At 38.8% G+C, this 16,422-nt stretch overlaps 1 protein-coding gene across 1 annotated transcript in view; it reads right to left on the reverse strand.

Annotated features, from left to right (window-relative positions):
- The window catches only part of msh2.L (mutS homolog 2 L homeolog), a 70,819-nt gene extending 57,050 nt beyond the window's left edge, over nucleotides 1-13,769 (reverse strand). Inside the window, exons 1-6 of the mRNA XM_018262532.2 lie at nucleotides 13,477-13,769; nucleotides 10,572-10,726; nucleotides 8,520-8,798; nucleotides 6,474-6,620; nucleotides 5,885-6,034; nucleotides 3,688-3,821 (exon numbers count right to left, since the gene is read on the reverse strand). Coding sequence (XP_018118021.1) covers nucleotides 3,688-3,821; nucleotides 5,885-6,034; nucleotides 6,474-6,620; nucleotides 8,520-8,798; nucleotides 10,572-10,726; nucleotides 13,477-13,684 — 1,073 coding nt within the window. The 5' untranslated portion in view covers nucleotides 13,685-13,769. The remainder of the gene's footprint in view (nucleotides 1-3,687; nucleotides 3,822-5,884; nucleotides 6,035-6,473; nucleotides 6,621-8,519; nucleotides 8,799-10,571; nucleotides 10,727-13,476) is intronic.
- Between the last annotated feature and the right edge of the window lie 2,653 nt (nucleotides 13,770-16,422).

Raw genomic sequence — 16,422 nt, forward strand, 5'->3', positions numbered from 1 at the left:
AAATATGAAATATGTTGTGTATTGTATGGCTTGAGTACATGACAGTAAAACTGGCAGTTAGGAGACCGTCACACTTACTGGGGCAATGGGAAGAAGTCCTGTTTCAGAATTGCACTGGGGTGTGACAGTGTTTTACACTGGTGTGTAGTGGTGACACTGGAAGTGAATGTTAATTAGTCTATAAACCTTCAGAATCAAAGGTTTATAAGATCCCCCCTCTGGGACCTCTTAACCAGCAGTGGATGGCTATGGACTTCACAGACTGGTGAGGGTGATATTATTAACCTTGGCAACCAATGGCAGTTATTATATGAGGATTAAAAAACAATGAATACACTCACAGACGAAGACATATTTGGATATGAAAGCAAACCAAGGTCCAACCCCTGTTAGAAATTAAATAAGATTTACAGCAATAAAGTTGTAACGTCCCTAGACTTTGCCCTTTATATTTTGTTGTTAGAAATGCAAGGATAGACGGGTTTAGGCAACACATCAGTCCTCTAGGGGCACGACATGCACTGAAATAAATCAGGAACCAATCATAATGAAGACATTATGAGCTTGGTTCATTAAAATACTGTTTAAGTAATTGCTCACGCACCACTTTTCCAAATTATTGATTGCTGCATTGCGATAAGGATAATGTTTTGTAAAATAAGCCTGTACCTTTGTGATCCTGAATTATGAAAAACTAATTCTAATGGGGTTGTTCACTTTTAAATTAACTGTTAGTGTGATGTAGAGAAAGATATTCTGAGAAAATTTGCAATTGGTTTTCATTTTTTATTATTTAGCTTTTTATTCAGCAGCTCTCAAGTTTGCAATTTGAGCTATATGGTTGCTAGGGCCCAAATTACCCTAGCAACTGTGTATTGATTTGAACGAGGGACTGAAATGAGGGACTAAAATAATCTGGGGTAGAAGGAGGTTTAGAACTTCAGTGGGTAGGGCCACACGTGGGCCCAAAATCAGCCTGCTGAAACTTCCTTCAATACCATCAATTACAGTGTCCAAATAAAAATTCTTCTGCTCGGAATCTGAGGCAGTTTCAGCCTCTCGAGGACAGTAGCCTCCTTCTTTTCACATCCAGAACCACCGAGTTGGCTCAGGCACAAACACACACGGTGGTTTTTGGCAAGGAAATTCAGCCTGAGTATTTCAGTGGGTTGATTTCGGCCCCGTGTGGCCCTAGCCTAAGAAACTGCCCCAAATTCAGAGCAGAAGAATTTTTATTTGGACACTGCAATTGATGGTATTAAAGCAAAGGCAAAAACAGTCGTTCTGAGACTTCCCTTTTTTGGTCGGAGTCTAATATTTGGTCAGTCATCCAATTCATAACAATTTAATAAACTTTGAAATGTTAATCATAGTTCCATGAATATCTGGGGCAGACAAAAAAAAAGTGTTAAACCTTGATCTTACCATAAAGTTCAAGGTAGGCTGACAGGAGTAAGTATGAAACAAAATAAACATTTACTCCAAACTTCATATAAAATTACCGTCATTCTGTGCCTCACAAAATTACTCTGGAACCCCTAGGCGACAGTTTGGGAACCATATTTATTGTGATTTGTTTGTTTTTCCGCACCTTCTAACCACCTGCCACCACTATTAGTAAGTCCATTAATTAACTATAGACGTGCTGAGAACTCTTAAAATAAACAGTTTGTACCAAAAAGAAAGGAACTGCCAAGAAGAGTTAAAAAGGTCGCACAGTCTATATTATAATGGTTGTGGAATAGATTGTATATATAGTTGGAAAATGGTGAAAAAAATAGAAAATTCATGATAAATGTGATTAATACATGATCACTTCAATCCGTAAATCAATTCATTATGTGAAAACCAAAACTCATTGTCATAATTGTGTCCCATGGGAGTCAATTGATGATTATAAAATATTAAAGTGCAAGGGTGCATAAAGTGCTGATTATACATTAAGCAGTTCACATTCCACTAGTACCGTATGTCAAAATAAATTACCCATTAAAACATTACATTTAATTGGTCCTTTAAAAACAAGAGGAAATTAATAAATTTAAAAACACTTAAAAAAATTTGATGTATCACGATCTGGCGTCACGATTATAGGGATTGCACCTAAAGTAGATTGGCCAATTCCCTGTCACTTGTATAGATGCAACACCAATAACTGGAAACGGTTACCTGCAAGGTAAGTCTGTATTGGAGTGATCACATTACCTAGGGTCTGTCCGACGTTACCTCTGTTAGATAGAAAACGTTTTTACCACCATTCCACCAGCCTCTAAAGTACCGTCACCCCCACCAATTCAATCAAAAATAACTCGCAGTGGAGCAAATGGCTGACGTGCGTTTCGCCTGTGAAGGCTTTCTCAAAGGCCTTTTTATAGACTGCGACCTTAACTCTTCTTGGCAGTTCCTCTCTTTTTGGTACAAACCGACAGTTTGGGAACCACTAGTTCAATAAAACTGGCTGTAAAGTGTCCCCAGACATATTGGTCGATTCACACCATAAGGCACAGAGGCAAATTACAGCGCTGCACAATATGTTGGAGTTCTAAAAATACAATTTAATAATAACCCATCACCTTTTCCACGTATGGCATACTCCAGCAAAAATACCAAATCAGATCATATTCCATTTTTTAAATATTTGCAACTTAGACATGTCTTCCGCTCTCAATTTACCACTCTCACCCCACAACTCACCTCAATTATAATAGAAGAACCCCCTCCATGACCACAATCCCTCTAAGATGGTATTCAGACTGTACCCAAACCTGCTTCTGACAGGTCCCAACCCCTTCCAAGCAGCACAGGAATGGTGGTCTAGTAAACAAGACGACTGGGACGAGGCAACAGACAATGCTTATTCCTGTCTCATCTTTTAAAGATTGGCTAATACAATATAAGGCAATACACCATCTCTATGTAACTCCCATCCGACAAATGGGGTGAATCCCTAATGACTCTTGCCCTAGGTGTAAGGAACCAGCAGCCAACTTTTTCCATTTGATGTGGGAATGTCCACAAATTTTTACCTTCTGGTCCCAAGTAATAACTTACCTTAACTAAGATTTCCCACGAGTAATAACACCAATTATCTGCCTCCTTGGGGTCATGGAGGCTACTGTATAATCCCTGCCAAACACGCCAGGTTTAGGTCATGCATCCTATTATTCTACGCAAAGAAAACCGTGGCAATGCACTGGATGGGTAATTCTCCACCCTCCCTCAGAGCATGGAAGCAATTGGTTAACAATACTGCCCCACTTTTCAAACTCACATATGAAATTAGAGGCTGACACGCCAAATTTGACAAGGTCTAAGGGACATGGTTTGATAACGATTCGATTCCTGAAGTAGGGGAGCCTAGGTGTACCCTTACATAAGACAAGTAAGCTACTTTCCGACCCAGCCTATAGCAAATGGTGGCCTAACGATTAGTACACACAAATTACTACTAGGTGTGCCCAATTAACCCCACTGCATGACTTTTAGTGTTACACCACTCTATAGGTATTTTATGTCTGACTTCATGTAATGCATACCAGATGTTATGTTTTGTGTGTTTTATATGTTTAAAACAATAAAACTTACCTTTAAATAAAATAATAAACAATCACACTTCTTTATTAGGCCACAAACCATAGCACCCCATGACTTGTATTTATTATTTGAATGTAGTATAGTGAAAAATACCTTTCCTCGACTCTGTTCTTGTCCATGAGAGGCTGCTTAATCCACTGATTGACAAGTCTTTGCCCTTGAGGAGTTTTGCACTTATTTAAAAGTCCTGCCAATGACTGAGTGCCGCTGGTATCTTCCGCAGATCCCTTAAACAGAAGACGAGTAGGTTATATATTGCTTTAAGCACTGACGGCATCTTGCCAGACTAGTACGCAGATTGTGTCACAAAATAGTCGGAATTAAAACTTGAATTAACTGCTTGGAAAATAACAGCACGGCGACAAGTCTGCTCTTCTTTAGGGGCGACTAATCTTCCCAAACTGCCTCCCTCTGGCTAGAATGTAAATTGCCGGCGGGATGGCACTCGGAGCGCTTCATTTTCCGAAGTTGCCTGAAGTTTTAACGAAGCGCTCCGAGTGCCATTCCCGCCAGCGATTTACATTCTAGCCAGAGGGAGGCAGTTTGGGAAGATTAGTCTCCCCGAAGAGGAGGACATTTGTTGCCAAGCGACTAATCTCCCCGAATCTGAGTATGTGCCCTGACCCTAACAGAGAAATCTGAAATGCCGTGTTAAGGTGGTGATATGCAGAAATTTCTCTATTTCTTACCATGTTGCCCAGATGCTGGCCATGGCAGATTTTACCACCCTGGACCCACACACTGCTACATGTATGGGACCGGTTATCCAGAATGCTTGGGACCTGGAGTTTTCCAGATAACGGGTCTTTCCGTACCTTGGATCTTCATACCTTAAGTCTACTAGAAAATCATTAAATAAACCATCATGTAAACATTACATAAACCCAATAGGCTGGTTTTGCTTCCAATAAGGATTAATTATATCTTAGTTGGGATCAAGTACAAGCTACTGTTTTATTATTACACAGAAAAAGGAAATTGTTTTTAAAAATTTGGATTATTTGGATAAAATGAAGTCTATGGGAGACGGCCTTTCCGTAATTATGAGCTTTCTGGATAACGGATCCCATACTTGTACCTGAAAATAACTTACTTACATCAGACGGCAATATCCACACTACCTATGGGATGGGTTGATGAGTTGCTGATGCCCTTGATGCAAATTAGGGGCAGGGAGGGAAATTGCGTGACTTTTTGTCAAAAAACAAGGAAGTAAAAAATGTTTTCCCCTTCCTTGCATATGCAAATTAGGATTCGGATCGGAAACTTTCACAAAGGATTCGGCAGAATCCAAAATAGTGGATTTGGTGCATCCCTAAACAAAAGACAGGACAATTGTTTCTGTAGAGCTATAGTAGTACTACTGATCTTAATTAGAGTCGCTAAAGCAAGAGGGCTGCTGGCTAATTCTTTATTTTTTTTTTAAACTGCTTTTGAATGTAGAGCAGCAATGAGCAGGTTATATTTGCCACTCTCTGACATCAGAAAGAGACATGTATAATAATTTAGAATTAATTTTGTATTAACAACATATTTAATAATATGAGGTAATAAATATAACACGAGTCCCAGTGTTAACCTCATACCATTGATCCCCAAGTGATGGCTCATGAGTAACTTGTTTCTCACCAACCTCTTGGATGTTGCTCCCAAGTTTTGGTTGTATAAAAACCTCCTGTAAGCTGCCAGTATATATTAGGGCTAACAATTAGCCAATCACAGCCCTTATATGGCACCCCCATGACTTTCTTCAAGCTTCATCTGAATGTGGCTCACGTGTAAAAAAGGTTGGGGACCCCTGCCTAATACCAACAAGCACAGATGGGGGGGGGGGGGTGTGTGTGTGTGTGTGTGTGTGTGTGTGTGTGTGTGTGTGTATTTATATATATATATTTTTGTTGGTGTATAATTTTCCATATATAATAGGTGTAGTCCTGTAAAGTAAATATCTTACGTTTTCTAGCTGAACCACAACATGTTTTTATTGGTGCTGATAAATCTCTTTGATAGGCTGAACACAACGACGACGTGCAGTAACAAGAACAGAGAGCCTTGCCCCAGCATGAAGGGAGCCTTACCCAAATTCTTTCCTTTAATAATGTCTGTACTAACAGAAACATGAGACACCCACCGCCCCCCAGAGAGCATTGTACTGGAAATAACTTTACTGCCAGTAATTGCCCCTTTTCAAAAAGGACTTGATTTGCATTAAAAGAGAATCAATACTCCCACACACAGACCTGAAATTATACGAAATAATTGAATGATGAATGATGGATGTGACACTTACAGGGAACAGATTGAGAGCCCCCACGGCCGCGTTGTCTAGCTTCATGTACTGGCTCAGGTCAAAGTTGGTCATCACAAACTGCCCAAAGTTAGACTCGTCAGATAACAGCTCCAGATATTTCATAACGGCCGCCAAGGCTGACATTGCAACCTACAATGAATAATAATAATTATAATGACTAATAAAGAAACAGTCTTGGTGAGTGACTAGGGAAATAGGTGTGGGATCTGTTATCCAGAAAGCTCCAAATTACAGAATGGCTGTCTCCAAAAGGCTCCATTTTATCCAAATAATCCAAACTTTTAAAACCGATTTCCTTTTTCTGTGTAATAATAAAACAGTCGCTTGTACTTGATCCCAACTAAGATATAATTAATCCTTATTGGAGGCAAAACCAGCCTATTGGGTTTATTTAATGTTTACATGATTTTCTAGTAGACTTAAGGTATAAAGATACAAATTATGGGAAGATCCGTTATACGAAAACCACAGGTCCCGAGCATTCTGGATAACAGGTCGGATACTTGTGTATGTAACAGAGAGCAATACTGCCCCCGGAGGGCTTTAATGAGAAATCTGTAGCGCATACCTGTTTCTCCATCTCTGGTAATGCAGCGCTGGTCACCTGCTCTCCTTTCTTTGCTTTAAGCAGGCGATTAAGATCTTGTACACTGTCTTTTGTGCTGAATTCTGCCCTTTTTCTGTCTGTTATCAGAATCCCACCTCTCTTGACAATCTGTGGAAAGATAATATATAATGGAATATAGAAATGCTGTGACTCTGAAGAAAAAAAATGCTACTTACATCCTTGGAATATTAAGTATTAACAACTGTATAGGTTACTGTGGCAAATCTCTGCTTTCCAAAGCATCGCCAAGGAACCTCACAGGGAATATTAGGGCTATATCTAGGGTTGCCACCTTTTCTGGAAAAAAAAATACCGGCCTTCCTATATATTTATCTTTTTTCCCTATTAATAACATTGGGATCACTGACCTTCCTATATATTTATCTTTTTTCCCTATTAATAACATTGGGATCACTGACCTTCCTATATATTTATCTTTATTCCCTATTAATAACATTGGGATCACTGACCTTCCTATATATTTATCTTTTTTCCCTATTAATAACATTGGGATCACTGACCTTCCTATATATTTATCTTTATTCCCTATTAATAACATTGGGATCACTGACCTTCCTATATATTTATCTTTATTCCCTATTAATAACATTGGGATCACTGGCCTTCCTATATATTTATCTTTATTCCCTATTAATAACATTGGGATCACTGACCTTCCTATATATTTATCTTTATTCCTTATTAATAACATTGGGATCACTGACCTTCCTATATATTTATCTTTATTCCCTATTAATAACATTGGGATCACTGACCTTCCTATATATTTATCTTTATTCCCTATTAATAACATTGGGATCACTGACCTTCCTATATATTTATCTTTATTCCCTATTAATAACATTGGGATCACTGACCTTCCTATATATTTATCTTTATTCCCTATTAATAACATTGGGATCACTGACCTTCCTATATATTTATCTTTTTTCCCTATTAATAACATTGGGATCACTGACCTTCCTATATATTTATCTTTAACATTGGGATCAACCATCATTTTTAGTGGCCATGCCAGTAAAGGTGGCAACCCTAGCTATATAACTTGTAGAATTTTTTTATGCAGCTTTTTTAAAAAAAATTCCAATGTGGTGCAAAAATCGCTATGGCAGCCAGGTGTTTTTTTAAACGACTCATAATGTGTTTTACTGTCCCACAAACCTTTGCACTAATTTACTTTTTCCCACAAAGCACCACAACAATCTCAGCTGCTCGATGCTCATTGCCGTGCGTAATAATCTGATGTGTATTAGTGACAGTTTGTAGTAATGTATAACGTGCACACTGTATGTTTATATTGAAAACAAATTGCACCAAACTGCCTACAAGGAATAAAAGAAGCTGAATAAAGGGCTTTGCAGAAATGATGTAATAACATAATGGCACAGAATGAATTTCTTGTATAACTTCAGCAACTATTTTCCAATACTCTACTATACAAACACACCAGCAATTCAGACGTATTCATTTCTTTTCTTAGATTTAGATGTGTCCTGGCCTATACAGGTATGGGATCCTTTATCCAGAAACCCATTATCTATAAAGTTCCAAATTACGCAAAGGCCGTCTCCCATAGACTCCATTTTATCCAAATAATTCAAATTTGTAAAACGGATTTCCTTTTTCTGTGTAATAATAAAACAGTCGCTTGTACTTGATCCCAACTAAGATATAATTAATCCTTATTGGAGGCAAAACCAGTCTATTGGGTTTATTTCATGTTTATATGATTTTCTAGTAGACTTAAGGTATGAAGATCCAAATTACAGAACAATCTGTTTTCCGGAAACCCCCAGGTCCCGAGCATTCTGGATAACAGGTTTAATACAAAAATATAGAAATGAACAGTGGAAATAGAGGCAGAAGTGTGATGTGGGGCATTTAGAAAGACCTTGTTTGACCTGCCTTCTCTTTTCATACTTATTTGCTGATCAGTGCTTAGAACTAGAGTATTTGAAATACTTTTCAACAGGCACAATCTCTTACCTGCCTCAGTTTTCCCATGTCTCCAGCAGTTTCTCCTCCAGGCATTACACATTCCTTTGGCCCAATCTGAACCAGCAAAGCTTCCAGATTAGAGAACTGATCATTATCTGGAAATTCACATACTCCCAGCTTCCTCAGTGTAGAGTCCACGTAACCGACCCCGACCAACCTCTGGCCTTCAGAGCTGACCAGTTTGATACCGACCACTCCAACGGCCGTAGACATGTCATTGTTGCCGAATAGAATCTCCTCAAACTGTGTGAGATTACCTGGCGAGGCCTGTGAAAGAGAACAAGCAGTTAGGAATTACAGCCTTACACATTCTATACTAAGAATATTGTACAAAATATATTTTCAACTGAAAAGTATGATATTTGCCTTCAGGCCAGCTCAGTGTATTTTTCAAATGGGGGTTGAGTAGTTTTACCCAGAAAGCTCAGTGTCATGTAAAATCATGCACCTGTATAAGAAACACTAAATGCCTGGGAGCAACCACACAAGTGCCAAATCAGCACAAGTAACTAAATGCAGCAGTAAATTACAGCTCAGAGTACTTATATCTGGGGGGGAGAGTTTCTCACTGTAAGGTATACTGAGCATTCCAATGTGAAAAACATTGAGACATTGTTCATATTTATTATAAATATATATATATATATATATATATATCTCAATTGCACAGTTAAACTGCACAACACAGGACTTGAGCCACATAAAGAAAAACAGTGGTTTATTCAACATTTCAGCCCATTAACTCTGCCTTTATATAAACTATAGTAGTACTTATCTGCTATCTACTGTGTATCCTGTGCTTGAATGGCTGCCCCCATTACTACACAGCAGCTCTTTATATAAACTATAGTAGTACTTATCTGTTATCTACTGTGTCCTGTGCTTGAATGGCTGCCCCCATGGCTACACAGCAGCTTGTTTATATAAACTATAGTAGTACTTATCTGTTATCTACTGTGTATCCTGGGCTTAAATGGCTGCCCCCGTGGCTACACAGCAGCTTGCTTATATAAACTATAGTAGTACTTATCTGTTATCTACTGTGTAGCCTGTGCTTGAATGGCTGCCCCCATGGCTACACAGCAGCTTGTTTACATAAACTATAGTAGTACTTATCTGCTATCTACTGTGTATCCTGTGCTTGAATGGCTACCCCCATGGCTACACAGCAGCTTGTTTATATAAACTATAGTAGTACTTATCTGTTATCTACTGTGTATCCTGTGCTTGAATGGCTGCCCCCATGGCTACCCAGCAGCTTGTTTATATAAACTATAGTAGTACTTATCTGTTATCTACTGTGTATCCTGTGCTTGAATGGCTGCCCTCATGGCTACACAGCAGCTTGTTTATATAAACTATAGTAGTACTTATCTGTTATCTACTGTGTATCCTGTGCTTGAATGGCTGCCCTCATGGCTACACAGCAGCTTGTTTATATAAACTATAGTAGTACTTATCTGTTATCTACTGTGTATCCTGTGCTTGAATGGCTGCCCTCATGGCTACACAGCAGCTTGTTTATATAAACTATAGTAGTACTTATCTGTTATGCACTGTGTATCCTGTGCTTGAATGGCTGCCCCCATGGCTACACAGCAGCTTGTTTATATAAACTATAGTAGTACTTATCTGTTATCTACTGTGTATCCTGTGCTTGAATGGCTGCCCCCATGGCTACACAGCAGCTTGTTTATATAAACTATAGTAGTACTTATCTGTTATCTACTGTGTATCCTGTGCTTGAATGGCTGCCCCCATGGCTACACAGCAGCTTGTTTATATAAACTATAGTAGTGTTTCTGAAGCAAACAGATCAGGTTTACAAGTGCAGAGCAACATTCCATGATATTTCCATTACTTTAAAACACAAATTTTTTGGTGTAAATAAGCTAATTGGAAGTCGCTGCAGCCTATTTTCTCCAATAAAGGTCTCATGCATGTTCTTTATTGGGTATATATCAGGTGCTGTCTACCTTCTCCATGATCCTTTTCAGATTCCAAACATGACAGCAGTGGGTAGAGTGATGGGAGTTTTACCTTAAAAGCCAACTGCCAATCATTTTCCTTAGAGTATTTGCCTCCAGATTTATTTTTATAAACTTCTACACGATACTGACGAACCAGCAGCAGATCCTTCACTACAGACTCAAAGTTCATTTTGCTCAGCACCACACTCTCCAGTTTCTTGTTTCCTGATGGAGAAGAAGAACAATTAGCATTTTGTACAGTAAAGATTATTGTTCTTTAGTCCCTTTCTATATGCGACAAACAGGATTTCATTAACATGCAAAACCCGAAGCCTGTGGCACCTGCAGTCACGCATGAGCGAGGCAATGCAGCTGCTGCTCATATTATAATATAACTGGGTCTGAACAAAACATTAGGGTGTCTGTTAATTATTATATATTAGATTGTTAAAAAAAGCCTATAAATACTGCAATTTATTTTGCACCAAAAAAAAAAATAACAGCTCCCTATTTGTATTTTATCTCATTTTTAGTTCTGAAATTTGCTGAAACTTCTGCTATTTCCATGTTAAAATTTCATGTTTACTTGTCAGCTTGATTTGTATGACAAACCCGATGTATTAAAGGGGTTGTTCACCTTTAAATTAACAGTTTGTATGATGTAGAGAGTGATATACTGAGAATTTGTAATTGGTTTTAATTTTCTATTTGTGGTTTTTGAGTTAGTTCTTTTTTTATTCAGCAGCTCTCCAGTTTGCAGTTTCAGCAGTCTGGTTGCTAGGATGCAAATTCCCCTAGCAACCATTCATTGATTTGAATAAGAGACTGGAATATGAATAGGCTTTGGAGTTATTTAGCTTTTTATTCAGCAGCTCTCCAGTTTGCAAATTCAGCCATCTGGTTGCTAGGGTCCGAATTAACCTAGCAACCATACACTGATTTAAATAAGAGACTGGAATATGAACAGGAGAGGCCTGAATAGAAAGACAAGGAATAAAAAGTAACAATAACAATATGTTTGTAGCCTTACAGAGCATTTGCTTTTTAGATGGGGTCAGTGACCCCCATTTTTAAAGCTGGAAAAAGTCAGAACAAGAAGGAAAATAATTAAGAAACTATAAAAAGACAAAACAAAACAATGAAGACTAACTGAAAAGTTGCTTATAATTAGACATTCTATAATATACTAAGAGTTAAATTAAAGATGCACCACCCTTTTATTATATAGAAACTCTGCAACAGGAGTATCATGATACAGAGCCAAAAGGTCTGAACAAGAATAATAATTAGATCTTTTATATTTGATTTAGTGCAAGATAAACATTTTACAGCTCAAAATCCCTTGGGCCTTGCCTGTGTCTCTTTAGTAAAGGCTGTTATTAGATATCACCATAGTGAATTCTCAGTGAGGAATGTATCCTGTCAGCGGCTCTCCAGTTTGCAATCTCAGCCGTCTGGTTGCTAGAGTCCAAGTTTCCCTAGCAACCAGGCATTGATTGGAGACTGGAATACAAATAGGAAAGGGTCGGAATAGAAAGAGGAGTAATAAAAAGTTACAATTGCTTTTTAGATGGGGTCAGTGACCCCTATTTTTGAAAAAGTTAGAAGGCAAATAATTAATAAACTATAAAAAAATAAATAATGAAGACTAATTGAAAAGTTGCTTATAATTGGACATTCTATAATACACTTAAAGTTAATTTAAAGATGAACCAAAATCAGCAATAGGAATATCACGATACAAAGCCAAAAGGTCTGACTTTCAGTATGTTATAGAATGGCGAATTCTAAGCAACTTGTCAATTGGTCTTCATTATTTATTTTCTATAGTTTTATAATTATTATTGCCTTATTCTTCTGACTCTTTCCAGCTTTCAAATGGGGGTCACTGACCCCATTTAAACAACAAATACTAAGGCAAATGTAAGGCTACACATGTATTGTTATTGTTACTTTTTATTCCTCATCTTTCTATTCAGGCCTCTCCTATTCATATTCCAGTCTCTTATTCAAATCAATACATGGTTGCTAGGGGAATTTGGACCCTAGCAACCAGATGGCTGAAATTACCAACTGGAGAGCTGCTGAATAAAAAGATAAATAACTCAAAAACCACAAATAATAAAAAATGAAAAACAATTCTCAGAATATCCCTCTCTACATCATACTAACAGTTAATTTAAAGGTGAACAACCCCTTATATCTCAAAGTTGCTGAGAAAGACTCGAGCTTTATAACTAGGCAGCAGCAGCTTTGGGCTCTGGACAGGAGCATTCTGGGAGTTGTAGTTCAGCAGGGATTGGACACACACTATTCCTGTCACAGGCCGGCCCCACCCCTTTAGGAAACAGAGGGGATATTATGAGGGATATAATTAGGAATATTATGAGGGATATAATTAGGAATATTATGAGGGATATAATTAGGAATATTATGAGGGATATAATTAGGGGATATAATTAGGGGATTTAATTAGGGGATTTAATTAGGGGATTTAATTAGGGGATTTAATTAGGGGATTTAATTAGGGGATTTAATTAGGGGATATAATTAGGGGATATAATTAGGGGATATAATTAGGGGATATAATTAGGGGATATAATTAGGGGATATAATAGGGGATATAATAGGGGATATAATAAGGAATATAATGAGGAATATTATGAGGGATATTATGAGGGATATAATCAGGAATATTAAGAGGGATGTAATCAGGAATATTATGAGGGATATAATGAGGGGATATAATGAGGGATATAATTAGGGAATATTATGAGAGATATAATTTAGGGATATAATTTGGGGATATAATTAGGGAATATTATGAGAGATATAATTTAGGGATATAATTAGGGGATATAATTAGGGGATATTATGAGAGATATAATTTAGGGATATAATTAGGGATATAATTAGGGGATATAATTAGGGGATATAATCAGGAATATTATCAGACAATAATGAGGCAGAGGCACCTGATCCCAAGTACTTGATCACCCCATTGGTCTTGAAAACTTCCTTGGCCGCAAACAGCGCGTCTCCCCCGTGCACCGTGTAGTAGTCGTTCCTATCAAACACTCGCACGGTGGTGTCGGGCTTCTCGGGCATGGACTGGTAGAAGTGAAGGAAGCCATTCTCGGCCCCGCTGTCCATAGACAACTTCTCTTTGGGCTGCACAGCCATGCTGCAATCTCCCGCCACCACAAACACACACAGGAGGCGGATGACACGAGTAGGAGGAGCCGAACAGCGACGGGCCAACGTGCTGACGTACTAATGGCAGAATCTGTTGTTTGCTTATGGGTGAAGCTGCCAGGGAACCATGAAGGAACCGGGCACTGGGTCACATGACCAGACTTACAGTCGCTGTGGTATCACGTGGGACTGGGTAGCTGGAGACTTGGAGAAATCTGTATTTGTTGCTTTTGCTTTAAAGAGATGCTACACCTTTAAGTTAACTTTTAGTATATCATAGAATGGCTAATTATAAACATCTTTTCAACTGGTCTTTATTTTCTCTTTTTTTTATAGTTTTTTAATTATTTGCCTTTTTTTCTCCTGATTTCTTGCTTTCAAATGGGGGGTCACTGACCCCATCTAAAAAACAAATGTATTGTTATTGTTACTTTTTATTACTCATCTTTCTATTCAGACCTCTCCGGTTCATATTCCAGTCTCTTATTCAAATCAGTGCATGGTTGCTAGGGGAATTTGGAGCCTAGCAACCAGATGGCTGAAATTGCAAACTGGAGATCAAAACAGTCCTGGGTTTTCTTCTTCAGCACTACTAGGCCCAACAGCATTACTATGGAGGAAGCAGACCCTGCGGCTGCAGGGGTGCCCAGGAGGTATACGCAGGGCCGCCATTAGAAATCACGGGGCCCCGTACAACAAAATTTTTGGGGCCCCCTGGGCCCCGCCCACACTGACGACCAAGCTCCGCCCCATATCCCGCCCACATCGCAGTTAAAAGACCACACAGACATCAGCGCTAAAAAAGTAACCCCCCCCCCCACACAAGTTGTAAAAAGCTATTGATGGTCAGGGCCCCCTTATAAAAAAAATTGGGGCCCCAAAAAAAAAAAAATTAAAATTTTTTTTTTTTAAAAACATTGGTGGCAGGGGCCCCCTGTTAAAAAAAACTTGGGGCAAAAAAAAATGTAAAAAAAACTAAAAAATAAACAAACATTGGTGGCAGGGGCCCCCTTCTAAGTTAAAAACAAATTGGGGCACCAAAAAAAAATTTGAAAAAAAATAAATTTTTTTTTGAAAAAAAAAAAAAACATTGGCGGCAGGGGCCCCCTTATAAGTTAAAAACAAATTGGGGCCCCAAAAAAAAAATTTGGAGAAAAAAAAATTTTTTTGAAAAAAAAAAAAATGGTGGCAGGGGCCCCCTTACAAGTTAAAAACAAATTGGGGCCCCAAAAAAAATTTAAAAAAAAAATAATTTTTTTTTGAAAAAAAAAAAAAACTGGTGGCAGGGGCCCCCTTACAAGTTAAAAAAATTTGGGGCCACCAAAAGAAAATTAATTTTTTTTTTTAAAAAAAAAACCAAAAAAAACAATGGTGGCAAGGGGCCCCTTACGAGTTAAAAAAAAAATTGGGGCCCCAAAAACAAAAGTTTTAAAAAAAAGATTGGTGGCAGGGGCCTATAGAATATTAAAATAATACATTGGTGGCCAGGGGTTTAAAAAAAAAAAAAACACAAATTGGTGTTCAGTAGGATTGAACTCATGGCTTCAGTACTTCAACTTCGCCTCCTTTTCGTGACTTCGGGTCTTTTCACCGCTTCAGGACTTCGGCTTCGGCTGTTTTCGTGACTTCGGGTCTTTGCGCTGCTTCAGGACTTCGGCTTCGGCTGTTTTCGTGACTTCGGGTCTTTTCGGCGCTTCGTGACTTCGGCTTTTTCCGTGACTTCGGGTCTTTTCGGCGCATCGGCTTCGGCTTTTCGGCACTTCCGCATTCGGCACTGAAGAGGAATGACGTACGGCTCGGGCGCTCGTAAGGGGGGCCCGGATCTTCAAAAAAATGCAGCGCTGCCGGGCCCCCCTTCATGCCCGGGCCCGGTACGCTTGTCCCCCCTGTCCCCCCCTGATGGCGGCCCTGGGTATACGGATCCCCATGAGGACCTAAATAATAAGCAATTTCAACATATATTGTTAAACAGGACAATCTCTGAATATGTTGAGGGCCCTAAAATTAATTTTCTGTGTGGCCCAGTAGGCCCAGCCTCATCTCAAATCCAGGCCCGGATAAAAAAAATTAAAAGATAAAAACAAAATAATGAAGACCAATCGAAAAGTTGCTTAGCATTGGCCATGCTATCACATATTGAAAGTTAACCATATAGAGAATCCTGTAGATATAGCCATCAATTCTCTCTAATTTCTGGAGACAACCCTTTGTTTTAAATGTCAGTTTTCTTTTGTTGAAGGCAGGCCCGGACTGGCAATCTGTGGGTTCTGGCAAATGCCAGAGGGGCTGCTATAAAGTGCCATAGAAAGTCAGTATTTAGTGGGCTGGTGGGGTCTGTTTGGGCCTCTTTGTACCTGAAATACCAGGGCCTATTTTGACTCTCAGTCCAGCCCTGGTTGAAGGGGAACTAAAGCCTAACTAAAGAAGTCGGTAGAAATGTTGTACATGATGTTTTGTGCTTCTGTACCAGCCCAAGGCAACCACAGCCCTTTAGCAGTAAAGATCTGTGTCTCCAAAGATGCCCCAGTAGCTCCCCATCTTCTTTTCTGCTGATTCACTGCACATGCTCTGTGCTGCTGTCACTTACTGAGCTTAGGGAGCCACTCACAATATACAGTACACATAGAATAGAAATGTCACAATATAAGGCTGATTAGTAATTAATACACATAATTACTACATGGCAGCACAGAAACCAGTGCAATTAGCATCAGAATTGAATAATC

Source organism: Xenopus laevis, chromosome 5L, assembly GCF_017654675.1.
Source record: "Xenopus laevis strain J_2021 chromosome 5L, Xenopus_laevis_v10.1, whole genome shotgun sequence".
NCBI lineage: Eukaryota > Metazoa > Chordata > Amphibia > Anura > Pipidae > Xenopus > Xenopus laevis.